The 16,519-nt window shown below is 31.9% G+C and overlaps 2 protein-coding genes across 3 annotated transcripts in view; both read left to right on the plus strand.

Moving 5' to 3' along the window:
• The window catches only part of LOC124538722 (atrial natriuretic peptide receptor 1), a 355,202-nt gene extending 350,037 nt beyond the window's left edge, over positions 1 to 5,165 (plus strand). For both annotated transcript variants that reach the window (XM_047115881.1, XM_047115880.1), the window contains 2 exons: positions 3,134 to 3,324; positions 3,774 to 5,165. In XM_047115881.1, the coding sequence (XP_046971837.1) occupies positions 3,134 to 3,324; positions 3,774 to 4,373 (791 nt within the window). In that variant the 3' untranslated portion in view covers positions 4,374 to 5,165. The remainder of the gene's footprint in view (positions 1 to 3,133; positions 3,325 to 3,773) is intronic.
• An 833-nt stretch (positions 5,166 to 5,998) lies between these two features.
• On the plus strand, positions 5,999 to 7,516 carry LOC124538827. Its single transcript, XM_047116039.1, has 2 exons — positions 5,999 to 6,013; positions 6,448 to 7,516. The coding sequence occupies exons 1-2, from the start codon at positions 6,008 to 6,010 to the stop codon at positions 7,045 to 7,047; spliced, it is 606 nt and encodes a 201-aa protein (XP_046971995.1). The 5' UTR covers positions 5,999 to 6,007; the 3' UTR covers positions 7,048 to 7,516.
• Positions 7,517 to 16,519: the final 9,003 nt, after the last annotated feature.

Below are 16,519 nucleotides of genomic sequence, written 5' to 3' on the forward strand. Positions count from 1 at the left end.
AAGTTCTTTCAATGAAATTAATTTTTTTTTTAATTTATAAATCTGACAATTATTGATATACTTATTTTATATACTAATTACTTTTGCAATTATAGTTTTAATTCGTTATCTTCCTTGGACAGTTGAAATATTTAATATTTTTGATGTCACTTTTTTTTTTAAAGTAAAGTAACAGCCTGTACATTTCCCTCTGCTGTGATAAGGCCTTTTCAATGAGCAGAGGGCTTGGAACATATTCCACCACGCTGTTCGAATGCGGGTTGGTGGAATGCACATGTGGCATAATTTCGATGAAATTAGACACATGCAGGTTTCCTCACGCTGCTTTCCTTCACCACTGAGCACGAGATGAATTATAAACACAAATTAAGCAGATATTTTTGTTTGGTTTGTTTTATATTTGAACGCAATCATCGGTTAAGATGTACGCGTTCTAACCACCGGGCCATCTCAGCACGCAGCAGCTTTTGTTTTTAATTTACCATAATATAGTTTTCTATATTATTTTCTAAGCTCACCTTATATCACGTCGACTTTATGAATTTAATCAAACTATGTGAGCAGAGGCGGATAGAAAATGGCCGAGAACTTTCTTTACTTTAGCAAAACTGTTGCAAATAGGCTCGTTTTATACGGGAAAAGTTTACGACGTCATGTTATAAATTTCGCAAAGTCGTCCTTCCTGGTGGAAAGTATTTTATAAGCCTACCAGTATGTTACATTTTATAGTTAATAAAGTGAGAACTTAAGTGAAAACAATCACTACTTATCGTATGATGTACATTTTCTATAACCAATTTAGAATTATATTCACTTTTTAAACGTCCGATAATTAAAAATTAACACAATTTTTTTTTTATTAGTTAGTTATTGTTATTTTCAACTCATTTGTTTTGTTTCTATTTATCTATCATAAGTGTGTTTTGCTACTTCTGTTAACTAATATTAAGTTTGTATAATTCAATGGAAAACTGTAACGCCACGTACATATGTACGCCACGTATGTGTCTTTTTGCGATGTGGCTAAGAAAGGCATAGATTTCTCTGTCTTTTTTAGGCCGTAACGTCTATTTCATATGTTGTAATAAAGTTATATATGTGTACCTACTTTAAAATGGGGTATCTTTGATTAAGAAGAAATAACATTCGATCAAATCACATCGAGTTTTAGTTCTTCACTTCAGCTTGCTTATCCTCCTAGCTATGTCTGTTATTTCTGTTCCGCTCAAGCTAAAGCTCAAGCTCCATACCGCTAGTATGATATTTTCATACGAGGTCTTAAACTCCCCGTACTGTGCCCCCGTGTGACAACAAATATATAGAAAGTGTATATAATATTCTTGTCATAATCGATGCAAACGTTTGTCATAAAAGACACATTACTTTGCGAAGTCGGCAACTCGGCGTTATTAGCTTATCTTTACTTCTCACTTAGATCTTAGTCATTGATCATATTAAAATGAATATTATCATTCATATTTCAGAACAATCAAAGACTATGTTTTAATTATATTTATATTTATTAATTGTGTTATTCTTATCAATCTGTATTATAGTAGTTTTCGTGTGAAAGAGTAACAAATCTACTTATAAAGACTCTTTCGCATTTATATAATGTACTAGTAGTCGCCTGCGGCTTCTCGCGTTTTAGGATGTTGGTAGTCATGTGTCAGGCAAAAAAGTACCCTGTGTATATCAAGTTTGCTTCATACCAAATTTCTTGTAATTCATTTCAACGGTTTGGTCGTGAAAGAGCAACAGACGCATAGACAGACAGAGTTACTTTCACATAAAATTAAATAACTCGAATATACGTACTGAAGATAAAGAGATTCTCACGTTTATTTATCTCAACAGACTAATGAGCGCTGATGAATGATGATATATTCGAAAAGCTTGAATAAACAATTAACTCGTCTGCCACTTAGAAACAACGCTTGAAAATTTACCCTTAATACACGAACTTCTATTGTTTAACTCAAAAAAAAAAAAAAAAATAGTGTATAGGATTTACAAGAAATCACGGTTTCCAAAATTGACTTTGTGTACCTTCAATAATAGGGTATACTAATTAGCGGCCCGTCCCGGCTTCGCACGGGTGGACATAATTTTTTTTATTTTTATTTTTCCTTTTATTTATATGTATTGTTTTTTGTTTTTTCCCACATGTTTAACAATAACAATTGTCGTTTTATTTCAAATCATTTATTCAATAACCTTAATTTATTATATACCTTAACCTTCCTTATGTATCCCTCTATCTATAAGTGAAAACCGCATAAAAATACGTTCAGTATTTTTAGTTAATTAAATGTAATAAACTCCAAACGCGGCTAGGGGACTTTGTTTTATAATATGTAGTGATAAGTTATGTAGCACGTTATAACTGTTGAAGCAATAGCTACCTTATATCCTATTCTGTAAGGTTGAATTTGTTTTATTTTTAATATAAATTGTGAAATATGAAATAACGAAACGATACTTTTTGCAAGATTCATCAAATAAAAAATTCAAATTGATTTCGGTTGAAAGAATCTAATTTGAACAGAAAGAGAGGCGTAAGGATCAAACAAAAGATTGAAGGGAAAAAGTATCATGTAAAAAGCTCTACCTCATAAATAATACATTCGAGGATCCTATATAGGTTTAGGGCAAAAGCAGTGCGTAGTGGAGAAAAAAATCACCTAAATTGCTTTGCTTTGAAAAATTTAACTGATGAAAAAAAAAGAATGGAATTTAGAATAATCAACACTCAAAAGCATTGCGTTTAATTACGTGATAGATTGCATTGTAACTTTATAAACTTCCATGAAGTATTTCTAATATTCATTTAATATCCTTAAGACAATGATGATGATGAGCTGGTAGTTATTGCTATGATTCTTATGGTTTGCTGATAAAACTATTATTGTGTCGTCGTTCTCATATTTATATGAATATAATATATATAATGACGTCACGTATATTGCGCAAAGATAAAAAATATATTTTCAAGAACCTTTTAGCGCCTTCAATTTAAACTTTCAAGTCAATATATTTAGTCTACGTACACGTATAATTATTATTTACTGCATTGAATTATGCAAATACTAAAATATGTTAGCAGGAATATATGATATATATTTTATTACAGGACCGTGTGTGGCTGGTGTCGTCGGTCTTAAAATGCCTCGTTACTGCCTCTTCGGCGATACGGTGAATACAGCGTCAAGAATGGAATCTAATGGCGAGGCGTTGAAAATTCACGTTTCACCCACTACAAAAGCATTGCTTGATAGTTTTGGTACATTCCGATTAGAGTGTAGAGGAGAAGTCGCTATGAAGGTATGTATTTAAATATATAAAACAAAACTGCCGTGATACATCTATAATGCCGTTATCTACCTAAACTGAATTGTGAGCTAAAAATGTAAACCTATGTAAGTTATCAAAATCAAAATAAACTTTATCCAAGTAGGCTTCTACAAGCACTGTTAAATCGTCATTTTATAATTAAGCGAAGCTACCACCGGTTCGGAAAGTAGATTCTACCGAGAAGAACCGGCAAGATATCAATGATGAGACCATACATTAATTTCCAAAACTAATCGAGATATCAAAAAACCAAGTATATATGTCGAAAGATATTTTTTTTTTTTTTATGAATATGCCATCAAAAGTAAAAATTAATCAAGTCATCACATTCAGCCATCAGCATTTTATTTATATCACGGCAGAAAAAAGGTTGTATTGTGTGATAAAATTGTATTAAATTTGTTTTTTTTTTAAACCAGGGTAAAGGAGTTCTAGTCACATATTGGTTATTAGGCGAAATAATTGATCCAAATGCACCGAAAGAAAAAGCACCATTACTAAAATTACAAAGTCAGTCAGTGGAGAGCGGTTCACTATCGCATCTCACGCCATTCCGACAGCGTATGGATCCATCATCAAGGTCATCAAGCAGAAGAGGTTCAGGCACATTCATACAAAAACAAGTAGATATTAGTAAATTGGAGAAAGAAGCTCAGCCTATATTGCAAGTCATTAAGATGCAAAGACAACATTCTGATCCAACTGAGCCAGTAACAAATGGAGTCACAGAAACAGACGACGATAAAACCGTTTCAAATTCAGTATCATTAAATATAAACTCTCTGAATCATAATAACGTGAATCAGACTGGACAGCCCAAAGTAAAACTGAAGGACTGTCAGTTGAACCCAATCGGTAATCATAAACCGAATAAAATAGGCAATAATAATTGGATACCTAAATTACCAACAGCGAGTTCCTTTGATAATGGAGCTAGAAAAGTAAACGAATGCCTCAAAGACTATAGTAGTGTACCTTTATTATCGAAAGCGGAAAAACCAAATGATTCGATAGTATAAGCGCTTTTTGGTAGCAAAAACTGTACTTAATTCCTGTCATATTATTACCGTCGTTATAATTGTATCGCTTCACACGGTTTGTCTCTTTCTAACATTTTAAATGTTAAGCTAAGAATGAAAGAGATAGCATAAATTTAGTGGTACAAATAAAAAAAATTGCTCCACGTTTAATAATAAGCGTAAATGTTTAATAAATAAGAATTTTGATTAGTAGAATCTTCTGAATGTTCACACGACGCTGACACAGCTTTTATCGGATTTGAAATATCATTGAAACTGACAATTAGGTTTTTTAAATATTTTATTCCTTTGAAATATTTAACTTCATGTCTTTCTGCAATTTATTCAGTTTTATTTAAATATTACATAGCGGTTATATATATTTGTGGCTCACGTGTTCTGTTTGGAATTGCGTTATTACATCATTTCAATACACACGTTTGACTTCCATTACAATAGAAACAGCTATATTTTTTACATTTACATCCACCGTTAAGCTTAGCTTAAAATTATAAGCTACTAATTAAGGCGTTTTATAATATTTTATATTTCATTTTGTTTCACAACCGACCTAAATGTTTCTTTAAGATTGAATTTATTTTTAATATTTATTATAAAATAATAATGAGAATTTGTAAATAATACTTGTTTTTATTTATTGTAGATACTATGGCGTTAATCGTAATTTCATTGTGATCTAGTAGGTGGTGTAATTGTGGTATATGATAATTTGTAAACAGATGAAAATCAATGTTTTAAAATATAATAGCAAATAAATGAGTGAGAATCGTATGTGCTGTTTTATTAAACATTTATACAAGTATCTTCGCTACCACTGTAACTCTTTACTTTGTTAAGTTATTAAAATAAAATTTGATCTAGTATTTTATCCATTGTTACACAACAACAACAACAATAACAACAAAGACCTGATAATTTCCGACAGCTGGGCTAAGCCTCCTCTCCCTTTGAGAAGAAGGTATGGAACATATTCACATATATGGTTGCTCATTTGATACTAATAGCATTGACTGTACAAAACGTTACACACATGGTTATTGGTAATTCGAGCTACATCCGCTAGGAGGTATGATAGGGGTGACTATTTGCAATAATTTTAACCCCCATATGCATAATCCAAAAGTGATCCATTTTTTAATTATCACGTTTATTAGCTTTTTCAAACTTTGCATGATGCACTGCAGGACATGCTATGTGTACTGTGCTCTGTTGTAGAGAGTTTTAGTTTTTTAGAGAGGACTCGCTTATTAAAACTTTAATTAGGCTATCTTACAAAATGTCTGACTTATAACTTAGCTATTGAACTGTTTATGTATTTAAATTTTATTTTAAACTTATATTAAGTAAGTAAGTTAAGTGAATAAATTTTTTTACATTGGATATTATTTTTAATTAATTTTGTGGGAAATTTAATATATTTATGTATATTGATAGTCAATTGTATACACTTACGAATAAGAAAGTTGAATGATTTCTAGTTCATATAAAGATTTTAACTTCATAATTAATGATACAGTTTTCTTTACACTAAAAGCTAATAGTTGTTGTTGAGTGTGATCGAACAATGATACAACTATAAGATATATATAGATATATGTAGAGGAGAAGTCGCTATGAAGGTATGTATTTAAATATATAAAACAAAACTGCCGTGATACATATATAATGCCGTTATCTACCTAAACTGAATTGTGAGCTAAAAATGTAAGTTATAAAAATCAAAATAAACTTTATTCAAGTAGGCTTCTACAAGCACTTTTGAATCGTCATTTTACAATTAAGTGAAACTACCGCCGATTCGGAAAGTAGATTCTAACAAAAATAACCGGCAAGATATCAATGCTAAGACCATACATTTATTTCCAAAACTAATCAAGATATCAAGAAACCGGGAATATATGCCGAAAGATATTTATTTTCTTATTAATATGCCATCAAAAGTGAATCGATCAAATCATCACATTCAGTCAACGACATTTTATTTATATCACGGCAGAAAAAAGGTTGTATTGTGTGATAAAATTGTATTGAATTTGTTTTTTTTTTAAACCAGGGTAAAGGAGTTCTAGTCACATATTGGTTATTAGGAGAAATAATTGATCCAAATGCACCGAAAGAAAAAGCACCATTACTTAAATTACAAAGTCAGTCAGTGGAGAGTGGTTCGCTATCACATCTCACGCCATTCCGACAGCGTATGGATCCATCATCAAGGTCATCAAGCAGAAGAGGTTCAGGCACATTCATACAAAAACAAGTAGATATTAGTAAATTGGAGAAAGAAGCTCAGCCTATATTGCAAGTCATTAAGATGCAAAGACAACATTCTGATCCAACTGAGCCAGTAACAAATGGAGTCACAGAAACAGACGACGATAAAACCGTTTCAAATTCAGTATCATTAAATATAAACTCTCTGAATCATAATAACGTGAATCAGACTGGACAGCCCAAAGTAAAACTGAAGGACTGTCAGTTGAACCCAATCGGTAATCATAAACCGAATAAAATAGGCAATAATAATTGGATACCTAAATTACCAACAGCGAGTTCCTTTGATAATGGAGCTAGAAAAGTAAACGAATGCCTCAAAGACTACAGTAGTGTACCTTTATTATCGAAAGCGGAAAAACCAAATGATTCGATTGTATAAGCGCTTTTTGGTAGCAAAAACTGTACTTAATTCCTGTCATATTATTACCGTCGTTATAATTGTATCGCTTCACATGGTTTGTCTCTTTCTAACATTTTAAATGTTAAGCTAAGAATGAAAGAGATAGCATAAATTTAGTGGTACAAATAAAAAAAATTGCTCCACGTTTAATAATAAGCGTAAATGTTTAATAAATAAGAATTTTGATTAGTAGAATCTTCTGAATGTTCACACGACGCTGACACAGCTTCTATCGGATTTGAAATATCATTGAAACTGACAATTAGGTTTTTTAAATATTTTATTCCTTTGAAATATTTAACTTCATGTCTTTCTGCAATTTATTCAGTTTTATTTATATATTACATAGCGGTTATATATATTTGTGGCTCACGTGTTCTGTTTGGAATTGCGTTATTACATCATTTCAATACACACGTTTGACTTCCATTACAATAGAAACAGCTATATTTTTACATCCACCGTTAAGCTTAGCTTAAAATTATTAGCTACTAATTAAGGCGTTTTATAATATTTTATATTCCATTTTGTTTCACAACCGACCTAAATGTTTCTTTAAGATTGAATTTATTTTTAATATTTATTATAAAATAATAATGAGAATTTGTAAATAATACTTGTTTTTATTTATTGTAGATACTATGGCGTTAATCGTAATTTCATTGTGATCTAGTAGGTGGTGTAATTGTGGTATATGATAATTTGTAAACAGATGAAAATCAATGTTTTAAAATATAATAGCAAATAAATGAGTGAGAATCGTATGTGCTGTTTTATTAAACATTTATACAAGTATCTTCGCTACCACTGTAACTCTTTACTTTGTTAAGTTATTAAAATAAAATTTGATCTAGTATTTTATCCATTGTTACACAACAACAACAACAATAACAACAACGACCTGATAATTTCCGAAAGCTGGGCTAAGCCTCCTCTCCCTTTGACAAGAAGGTATGGAACATATTCACATATATGGTTGCTCATTTGATACTAATTGCATTGACTGTACAAAACGTTACACACATGGTTATTGGTAATTCGAGCTACATCCACTAGGAGGTGATAGGGGTGACTATTTGCAATAATTTTAACCCCCATATGCATAATCCAAAAGTGATCCATTTTTGAGTTATCACGTTATTAGCTTTATCAAACTTTGCATGATGCACTGCAGGACATGCTGTGTGTACTGTGCTCTGTTGTAGAGAGTTTTAGTTTTTTAGAAAGGACTCGCTTATTAAAACTTTAATTAGGCTATATTACAAAATGTCTGTCTGAACTGTTTATGTATTTAAATTTTATTTTAAACTTATATTAAGTAAGTAAGTTAAGTGAATAAAATTTTTTACATTGGATATTATTTTTAATTAATTTTGTGGGAAATTTAATATATTTATGTATATTGATAGTCAATTGTATACACTTACGTAATTCGTAAAAACGAACGAAACGAAAGTTGAATGATTTCTAGTTCATATAAAGATTTTAACTTCATAATTAATGATACAGTTTTCTTTACACTAAAAGCTAATAGTTGTTGTTGAGTGTGATCGAACAATGATAATGCTGTTGTTTAGTTAGTTGTTGTTTTGTGTGATCGAACAATGATACAACTATAAGATATACATATGTTTGTATATATTCGCTATCCTGAGACGAACCGTAAACGGAACATCGCCGGATATTATTCGCTAAATTGACCCAGATTTAGCACATCTTGGCAAATCAAAATACAAATAAGATAATTTGTATTGGATGGAATTATTCCAAAATGATTTTTACTGGAAAAACTGAAATAATCGTCTTTAAATCTTCGACTTTTGGTTTAAAGATACTATATTTTTGAAGAGGTTTGGATTCTTTATGATACTTATTCTATTAAGCTACTCCATTGTCAGACAGGCAGTCTTTTCTCAATAGAAAAACAGTCCAAAATAATCTGATTAAACACTTAAAAAAATGCCTATATAATGATTACGAACGGAGACTTGAAAATATAATCGAATAATTTCGAATGAACACGTGCTATCATATCTGACTGTCCTAAAATTGAATTTCTGGAACATTGATCAATGTAAAATTAGCCAATTTTACTTTTAGAATTGCTATTGGTCCATGACCGATGATGAAATTAACAACAAATAGGCGTTCAGTATTTAGTCATTAATAAGTCTGACGTTTACAAACGTTTCCAAAAGCTAGACGTTAAAGTTTTGTTGATTGGAAAAATCAATTTTTATAACGATAATGGTACCACCGCCCATAGACTTTAGCACTTAAAAGAAATATTAACCATTCCTTATGTATATCACCAATACGTCGAAAAATTTGTAAACTAAGATGTTATAGCCCCTATATCAGTAGTTCCTCTGATCCACTTACTCTAAATGAAGCACAACAATAGTATCTTACCTACCTAGAAACATTATAAGTCGACCAATTCCCAATAAAGTGAATCAAGACGACAGTTTAGTTTGTTATTATAAATGATTATTTAGATGGCTGGTTTCATTTTAAATACAACATAATCTATTTCTCAGTTTCTGTTTCTAAATAAAATCATGAAATAGAGCTCGACACGAATATTTAATTCATAAAGTTTAAAATCAAATCAAATCAAATCAAAATAAACTTTATTCAAGTAGGCTTTTACAAGCACTTTTGAATCGTCATTTTACAACCAAGTGAAGCTACCACCGGTTCCGAAAGTAGATCTAACCGGCAAGAAACTCAGTAGTGTTACCTTTCGGGGTGGGTATAAAGAAACAATATTAGGTTATAAAATTTTTAATGCACAGTAACTTCGTATATACAAACAATTTTTGCTTAGCTAGTTACTTAAGTTACTTGTTACTTCTTATAATGACTATTATATAAAATTATGCCAGCTAGACTCAGCGAGGGTCACTTGGGATAAAAGGCAAGCTTGAAAATTCAATGTTTTCTAATCCAAAATTTAAGGTTGAAAATTAGGTGCCACTGACGAATAAATTAGTTGATGTGGTTTGAAGGAATACACCGTTCGCCAGACCGGTGTAATCGAAATTTATAATATAATTTAAAGGGGGTACATCACCAAAGTTTCCAGCTACACGTGGATACCGACAACGGCTTAGGGAACCGGCCTGCACACTCAACCAGGAACCTGGAGCCGTTCACTCTTAATATTTCCGTTCAAAAAGTCCACGTGGTGGGTAAATCCGATTAAAAAAAAACCTCCTGTAATACGAAATATACAGGTTCAATAAGTTAAACAAATAAGCAAATGATAAATACCTTTAACGAAAGATGTAAGCACGAATTTACCTTCTGGAGGTTCAAAGTCCTGCTTACACAAATTGACGATCTCAACTCCGGAGAACCATTTCAAAGGGTCACTGGAAACCACAATTTACACATGACTACGACTTTTCGAATTGCAAACCAATGCATTTAATCAAAAACAAGAATTAAAGACTTACAATTTCTTACGAGTCGGTAAACATGATATAAAGTTCTGTCAAACTTCGAAACTTCATTGTTAATATAAATTCTGAAAAGATAACTGCTATTAAAGCACTGAATACTAAACAACCACAAATTAAGAAACTCAATTATTAAGACAACTCACCGATATATTCAGTATATCGAATTAGAAGTTTGGATTCGGTGTGAAGCCGATAGTTCCAAAATTCAATAAGAACGAAATCGAAAGTTCACGAACCTTTGAAAGGTTAGCGAATGTGACCAGTATCACTACCAAAATACCCTTAATGAAAAAGGAATTATATCCATAATTAAATCAGGGAAATAATTTTGGAATAATTATTAAAATTAAGAAAAGTCAAAAATTAGACAAAGTAAATTTATCATATCTAGACTCCGACACCTACATCGAAGAACTAACCTTTAAACTGGAAGACAGCCATTAAATTAATCTGAAACGATGTGAAATGACCTCTAATCAAATTCAGCGAACGAATTAGATGATTAAAATCTTATTTTAATAATTGTTTTAATGCACCTTTAAAATAAATGTAATTTATTTTATTAATTAAAATTTTAGAAAATGCCAAGTTGAAGCGTTACACTAGCAACACCGATATAAATTAAGTGGGAAATAGGTCAATGGCACGGAATTTAGCGAATTGACACTTTTTTGACGTTTTATATAATTATAAAAAAAAGTTAAAATTATGAAAATAATTTTTAATGTAACAGTAGTTACTCTTTTTTTTAACATTAAAAAATACAAAGTCATGTTAGTTAAGTACAATTATTTAAATTAATATATCCTGTGTGGAATAAAATCTTGTTTTGAATAAGATGCTTTTTCTAACAATGTATTTTTTACAAACGATTTGAATTTACTAAACGGCAAAGTTAAAAATGAAAGTTAAAAATTGAATGAATTATTTTATTTTGTGATTTCAAGGTCACAAGTTCAACTCAGGATAGGTGCTGCGGAGTTGCTTTTATTGGTATTTTTTATTTATTGCAGCACAGCTTACATATTTTTAAACATGATATGTAAAGTGACTAGCGAATCAAAAAGCAAATCAAGCAACACAAAAGGTAACTCACCTTGTGGTACTGCCGACAAAACACCTAAGCACTGCAAGAAATACTAACCATTTCTTACGTCGACAATCTCCATCCTTGAGAATTATGAAGTTATGTATCTTCTCTGTTAGAGCTGGTGAGCGATAGAACAAGCGTTGAGTGGGTGGAATTTAAACGTGCTTTCACAAAATTTTACTACCAAGTAAAGCATAGTCCATCCATAATTTCAACTAGCAGTAACTGCTTCATGCGCATTTGAAATTAACAAAAACTTATTCTTTAGTTCGCAGATTTTTCTATAACAGCGCCCGGTACTAAACATAATTTAGATATTGCAGCATGACTTACTTATTATTTCATGTATCTTTTGAAACAAAACTAGTTTACTCCTTATTACATTAGTTATCAGCTAGCAAAATTCCCAAAAAGTTTCTGTCCAAGAGATTAGACGGAAAAAACAGACCGACAAAAATTGTAAAAAAACAATTTGGTACATGAATTTAGTATTTTAATATTAGCAACAGCCACCCTAATTTTATTATACGTATAGATATATACAGAATCATACGACGTCGTTTCTAAAGTACTTTACAATTTAGGGACATACCATTTGTTATTTTCAATGTATGATAAGAAAATAACTAGAGTATAAAGTAGAAAGTTTTAAGTACATTTTAAATTTCTTCGACAGCAAACTCTCGTATCAAGTGAAATATGTATGTAGCAAAATGTAAATACAAGTCCATTTGCCTTAAGAAAAATATTATCGATATGTTGCTTATAAAGGTCAGATGTCTTTAAAGTTTTATACAGGAATATAAACCTTTTTGGCGTGAACTTAATGACTAGATTTGTAAAACAAAATATAAATAACATTGGTGGCCTTGAAAATTAGGGATTATGACGTATAACCAAACGAGCTCCAAGATTTTAAGAATTGCAAGCGATTATAATGGTTTATCCAAAGTTATGTACAAAATCCATTATTTTAAATTTACAAAAATTTAATGAAATCATTACATAACAATACTGCGTGCTATTGCTTGCTAAACAACAGTTCGCAGTATTGTTGTGATCCGGTTTGAAAGTGTAACTACAGGCACAAGGGACATAGCATCTTAGTTCCCAAGGTTGGTAGAACATTGACGATGTAAGGAATAGTTAATATTTCTAACAGCGTCATTGTCTATGGGTGATGGTGGCCCACTTACCATCAAGTGGCCTATATTCTCGTCCGCCAACCTATTTCATAAAAAAGGTGTACAAAGATGTTATTATGATCGAGTTTTGGTCACAATGATTATATTTACAGACTAATTTCCTAAACAGAATATATTTTACTATACAAGTGTGTGTGTGACAAATGAAAAAATGCGCCACACTCCAATTCCATTTAAAGAAGGAGATAAATCAATCTTAAATTTACATCTTAGCTTTACTATGAGGCAAGATGGCTTAGTGGCTAGAACGCATCTTAACCGATGATTGCGGGCAAGCACCACTGAATTTCATGTACTTAATCTGTGTTTATAAAACATCTCGAGTTCGGTGGTGAAGGAGAATATCGTGTGGATACCTAAATGTGTCTAATATCATAAAAATTCGGTGGACTATATTCCAAACTTCCTCAAAGGAGAGAGGAGGCCTTAGCCTAGCAGTGGGAAATTGACAGGGTGTTTTGCGGTTTTGCTTTACTATATTATGATGCATTACCGGCGGTTCTTGAATACTATGTCTTTATTTATTGTATTATAAATAAACATAAGAATTGACAACATTAAATGCTTAAATATATTAATATGAATTAAAACTAGTTACTGTATAAATCTTACCGCGTGGAATGGTGGCAAGAATGCTAGCAGCATTTCCCCGTTGAATCGCAATTCCGATCCTCTGGGCAAAAAACGATCCAGCCCTCCTGTCACCAGTGGAGGCAATGAGGCGAGGTGTTATACTTTTTATGAAGCTTTTTGCACCACTACTCCAAGGGCCAAGCGTTTCGACAGCAAATGGAATAAATAAGTAATTAGATATAATACACGAATAATATTTAGTTCTCTTTTTGGCTTCAGCTTTTTCCGCAGCGGCACCGGCTCTTAACATTGTTTCTCGAATATGAGATGGCGCCAGTGTGTCAACACATGTAGCGTCCCACACAAGGGCCCGACCTCGTTCCCAGGGAACCAATGTTAATCCATCAGGTCTCTTACCATCATCACGACTAATTCCACGAGGCTCAGTAAGAGCAGGAACGTCGATGGTGGCAAGAGCCCTTTTTATTATGTCATTAAGAGAACCGTGGCGGAAAAGCCTACCTGAACTCCTTGGGCAAGAGAGACCATGTAAACCGAAAGTGTCTACCTCCTTTCCACACGGGCATCTGTGTTCAGAACACAGAGGTGTTCCCAGTCAGAGACCAATCGATATGCGAAAACATTCATTATCTAAAAGTGTCCCAAGATTTTTAAAGGGTAATGAATTCAACCAGTGACTAGACTCTTTAGATGATAACGCTAGAAGCCTGGCACGGTCTTGAGCACTTATTAAATTTTGTGTCAAACTCTGTAGTGTAGCGTGGACCAATGAAGAATCCCAAAGTTTTTGTTTTGTAACTTCCTTAGGGATATCATCATTAGGGCACTTTACCTTCCAGGTCTCTATCGCCTCAGTAACATTCATGATTTTTACAGATTTTGATTTTAAAATTTCTGAACAGAGGTCTGAAATGCTATGTACAGAAGAGAGAAAGGCCGGGAGGGCAACACTTGATATTTTTCTACGCCGATGCCACCAAAAGGAATGGGAAGTGTAGCTTGAGTCCAAGAATATTCATCAAAAGATAAATTTAGAATTTTTTCTAAAGCTTTTTTAAGGGTGGCATCGATTTGATTGGTAAGACTAGGATATTTCCAGATTGGGCTCGCACGTAGAATGTACATTAATTTTGGAACGAAAAGGCAATGTTTTAAGATTTTTATAAGCTATATGAGAATTTAAAATGCCCAGTCTGTCAAAATTGTCCGAAAATATTTTAATTTTTTCGTTAAGAGAAGGCTCTATGCCCTCATCAAATAGTGGTGCACCAAGGAGGCAAAGTGTATCTTTATGAAGAATTTTTATGTTAGGTGCAATTTTATTAAATTTATCTATTGCCAAACTAATATTTTTGTGAATTAAATTGTACGTAAAAAAAAATTCACTTTTTGAAAAATTCAATTTAAGACCAATTTTATCAAATTGTTCTTTAATTTTAATTAAATCTTCAATAACGTCATCTACTTTACCTCCTATAGTTCCATCATCTAGGTACCAAATGTTTAATTTAGATTTTAAATTCGAAATGCAGCTATGAATACCTAGGCTAAAAAGAGCAGGACCCAATGGATCTCCTTGCTGAACGCCTACATTAGAATGAATTGTATCTTCACCAAAAAATAATTTGGAAGGTAATCTATAACATTGCCACACGTATGGGTAAATTTCAGGCAGATTAGAGAAGACAAATAAATAAATAAATAAATAAATAAATAAATAAATAAATAAATAAATACATAATACATTATTTCACTAACCAATTAAAAAAAGTAAGAAAGAGTTTGTCAAGATCGAAAGGTCATTTAATTATTCAGGAATAGTGAATTCCAAAGCTAATTCTGGATCTCGACAATGTTGTTTCTTGACTGCTCCTCCTGTGTTTGAAATTAGCTATATGTACTTACCGCAGGAAAGTTTTGCCTGCCATTGCAATCCCAAGACTTTGGGTCTTAAAAGGTCACTACAGCTGCAAAACAGCTACTTGGTATGACCCCTCAATATTAACATAATTGGATAAAAATACTTCAAATTAATAATAAATTTATGAATTTACGTAAGAAATTAAAGTCGTGTTATATTCCAGAGAAAAAATATTAATACAATTTAATGATCAAAGTTTTTAATTTTTTAAGCATCTGCGAAAATTGTATCATTTTATGGAGTTCTTTCTTGAGAGCTGTTTTCTCTCAATTATTAAAGTTTGTAACAATCTTGTTTATAAATGTGATTCTATTCTGAAAATTACAAAAAGTAGAATCATTTTGCCTTAACTTTTTTTTTTTGAAAAGGTCGTCATTTTTTACAGCAAGACACATCGAAGAGAAAAGATCTTCTGTTCTAATCAGAAGAAATAAATGATTTATTTCATTGCTGCTAAGGAGCAATTTGGTGTGTTAACATTTTTAATGAACTGCCTTATGATATCACCGGTTCCGATTTCATTTATCAATGAATTTTGTTTTGAACCTAAAAATTCAATTTAACAAAATTAAAATTAGGCCAATTATTATGTCAGTATACATAATGAGAATATAACCTTTATCTGACATATTACGTACCTTTATTTAGTAGATATAGTTTCGGTTCCATGCGTAATGGATTTACCACTAAACTACTAGTAGCTAGCCCATTAAACCCTACATCCTGAGCTCCTTAGTTTAAAGCTTGGGTCGGGACAGTAAAAAGTGATTGGGTTCTATTAATAAATTCTCAGTAGACACCAGTTGACAGAATCTTCTATGTCTCTCGTATAAGATTTTTCAACATCTATACTTTTTTATTGAATAGCTTGGCGGACGAGCATATGGGCCACCTGATGGTAAGTGTGTAGTGTAAGACAATGACGCTGTAAGAAACATTAACTGTTTCTTATATCGTCAATTCGCCACCAACCTTGGGCACTAAGATGCTATGTCCCTTGTGCCTGTAGTTACACTGGCTCACTCACCATTCAAACCGGAACACAACAATAATGCGTACTGTTGTTTAGCGGTAGAATATCTGATAAGTGGGTGGTACTTACCCAGGTAGGCTTGCACAAAGCCCTACGCCTAAGTAAAAACACTTTTCTGAATTGTTTGGGATTTCGCTTGTG

The sequence above is a fragment of the Vanessa cardui genome, chromosome 21, assembly GCF_905220365.1.
Source record: "Vanessa cardui chromosome 21, ilVanCard2.1, whole genome shotgun sequence".
NCBI lineage: Eukaryota > Metazoa > Arthropoda > Insecta > Lepidoptera > Nymphalidae > Vanessa > Vanessa cardui.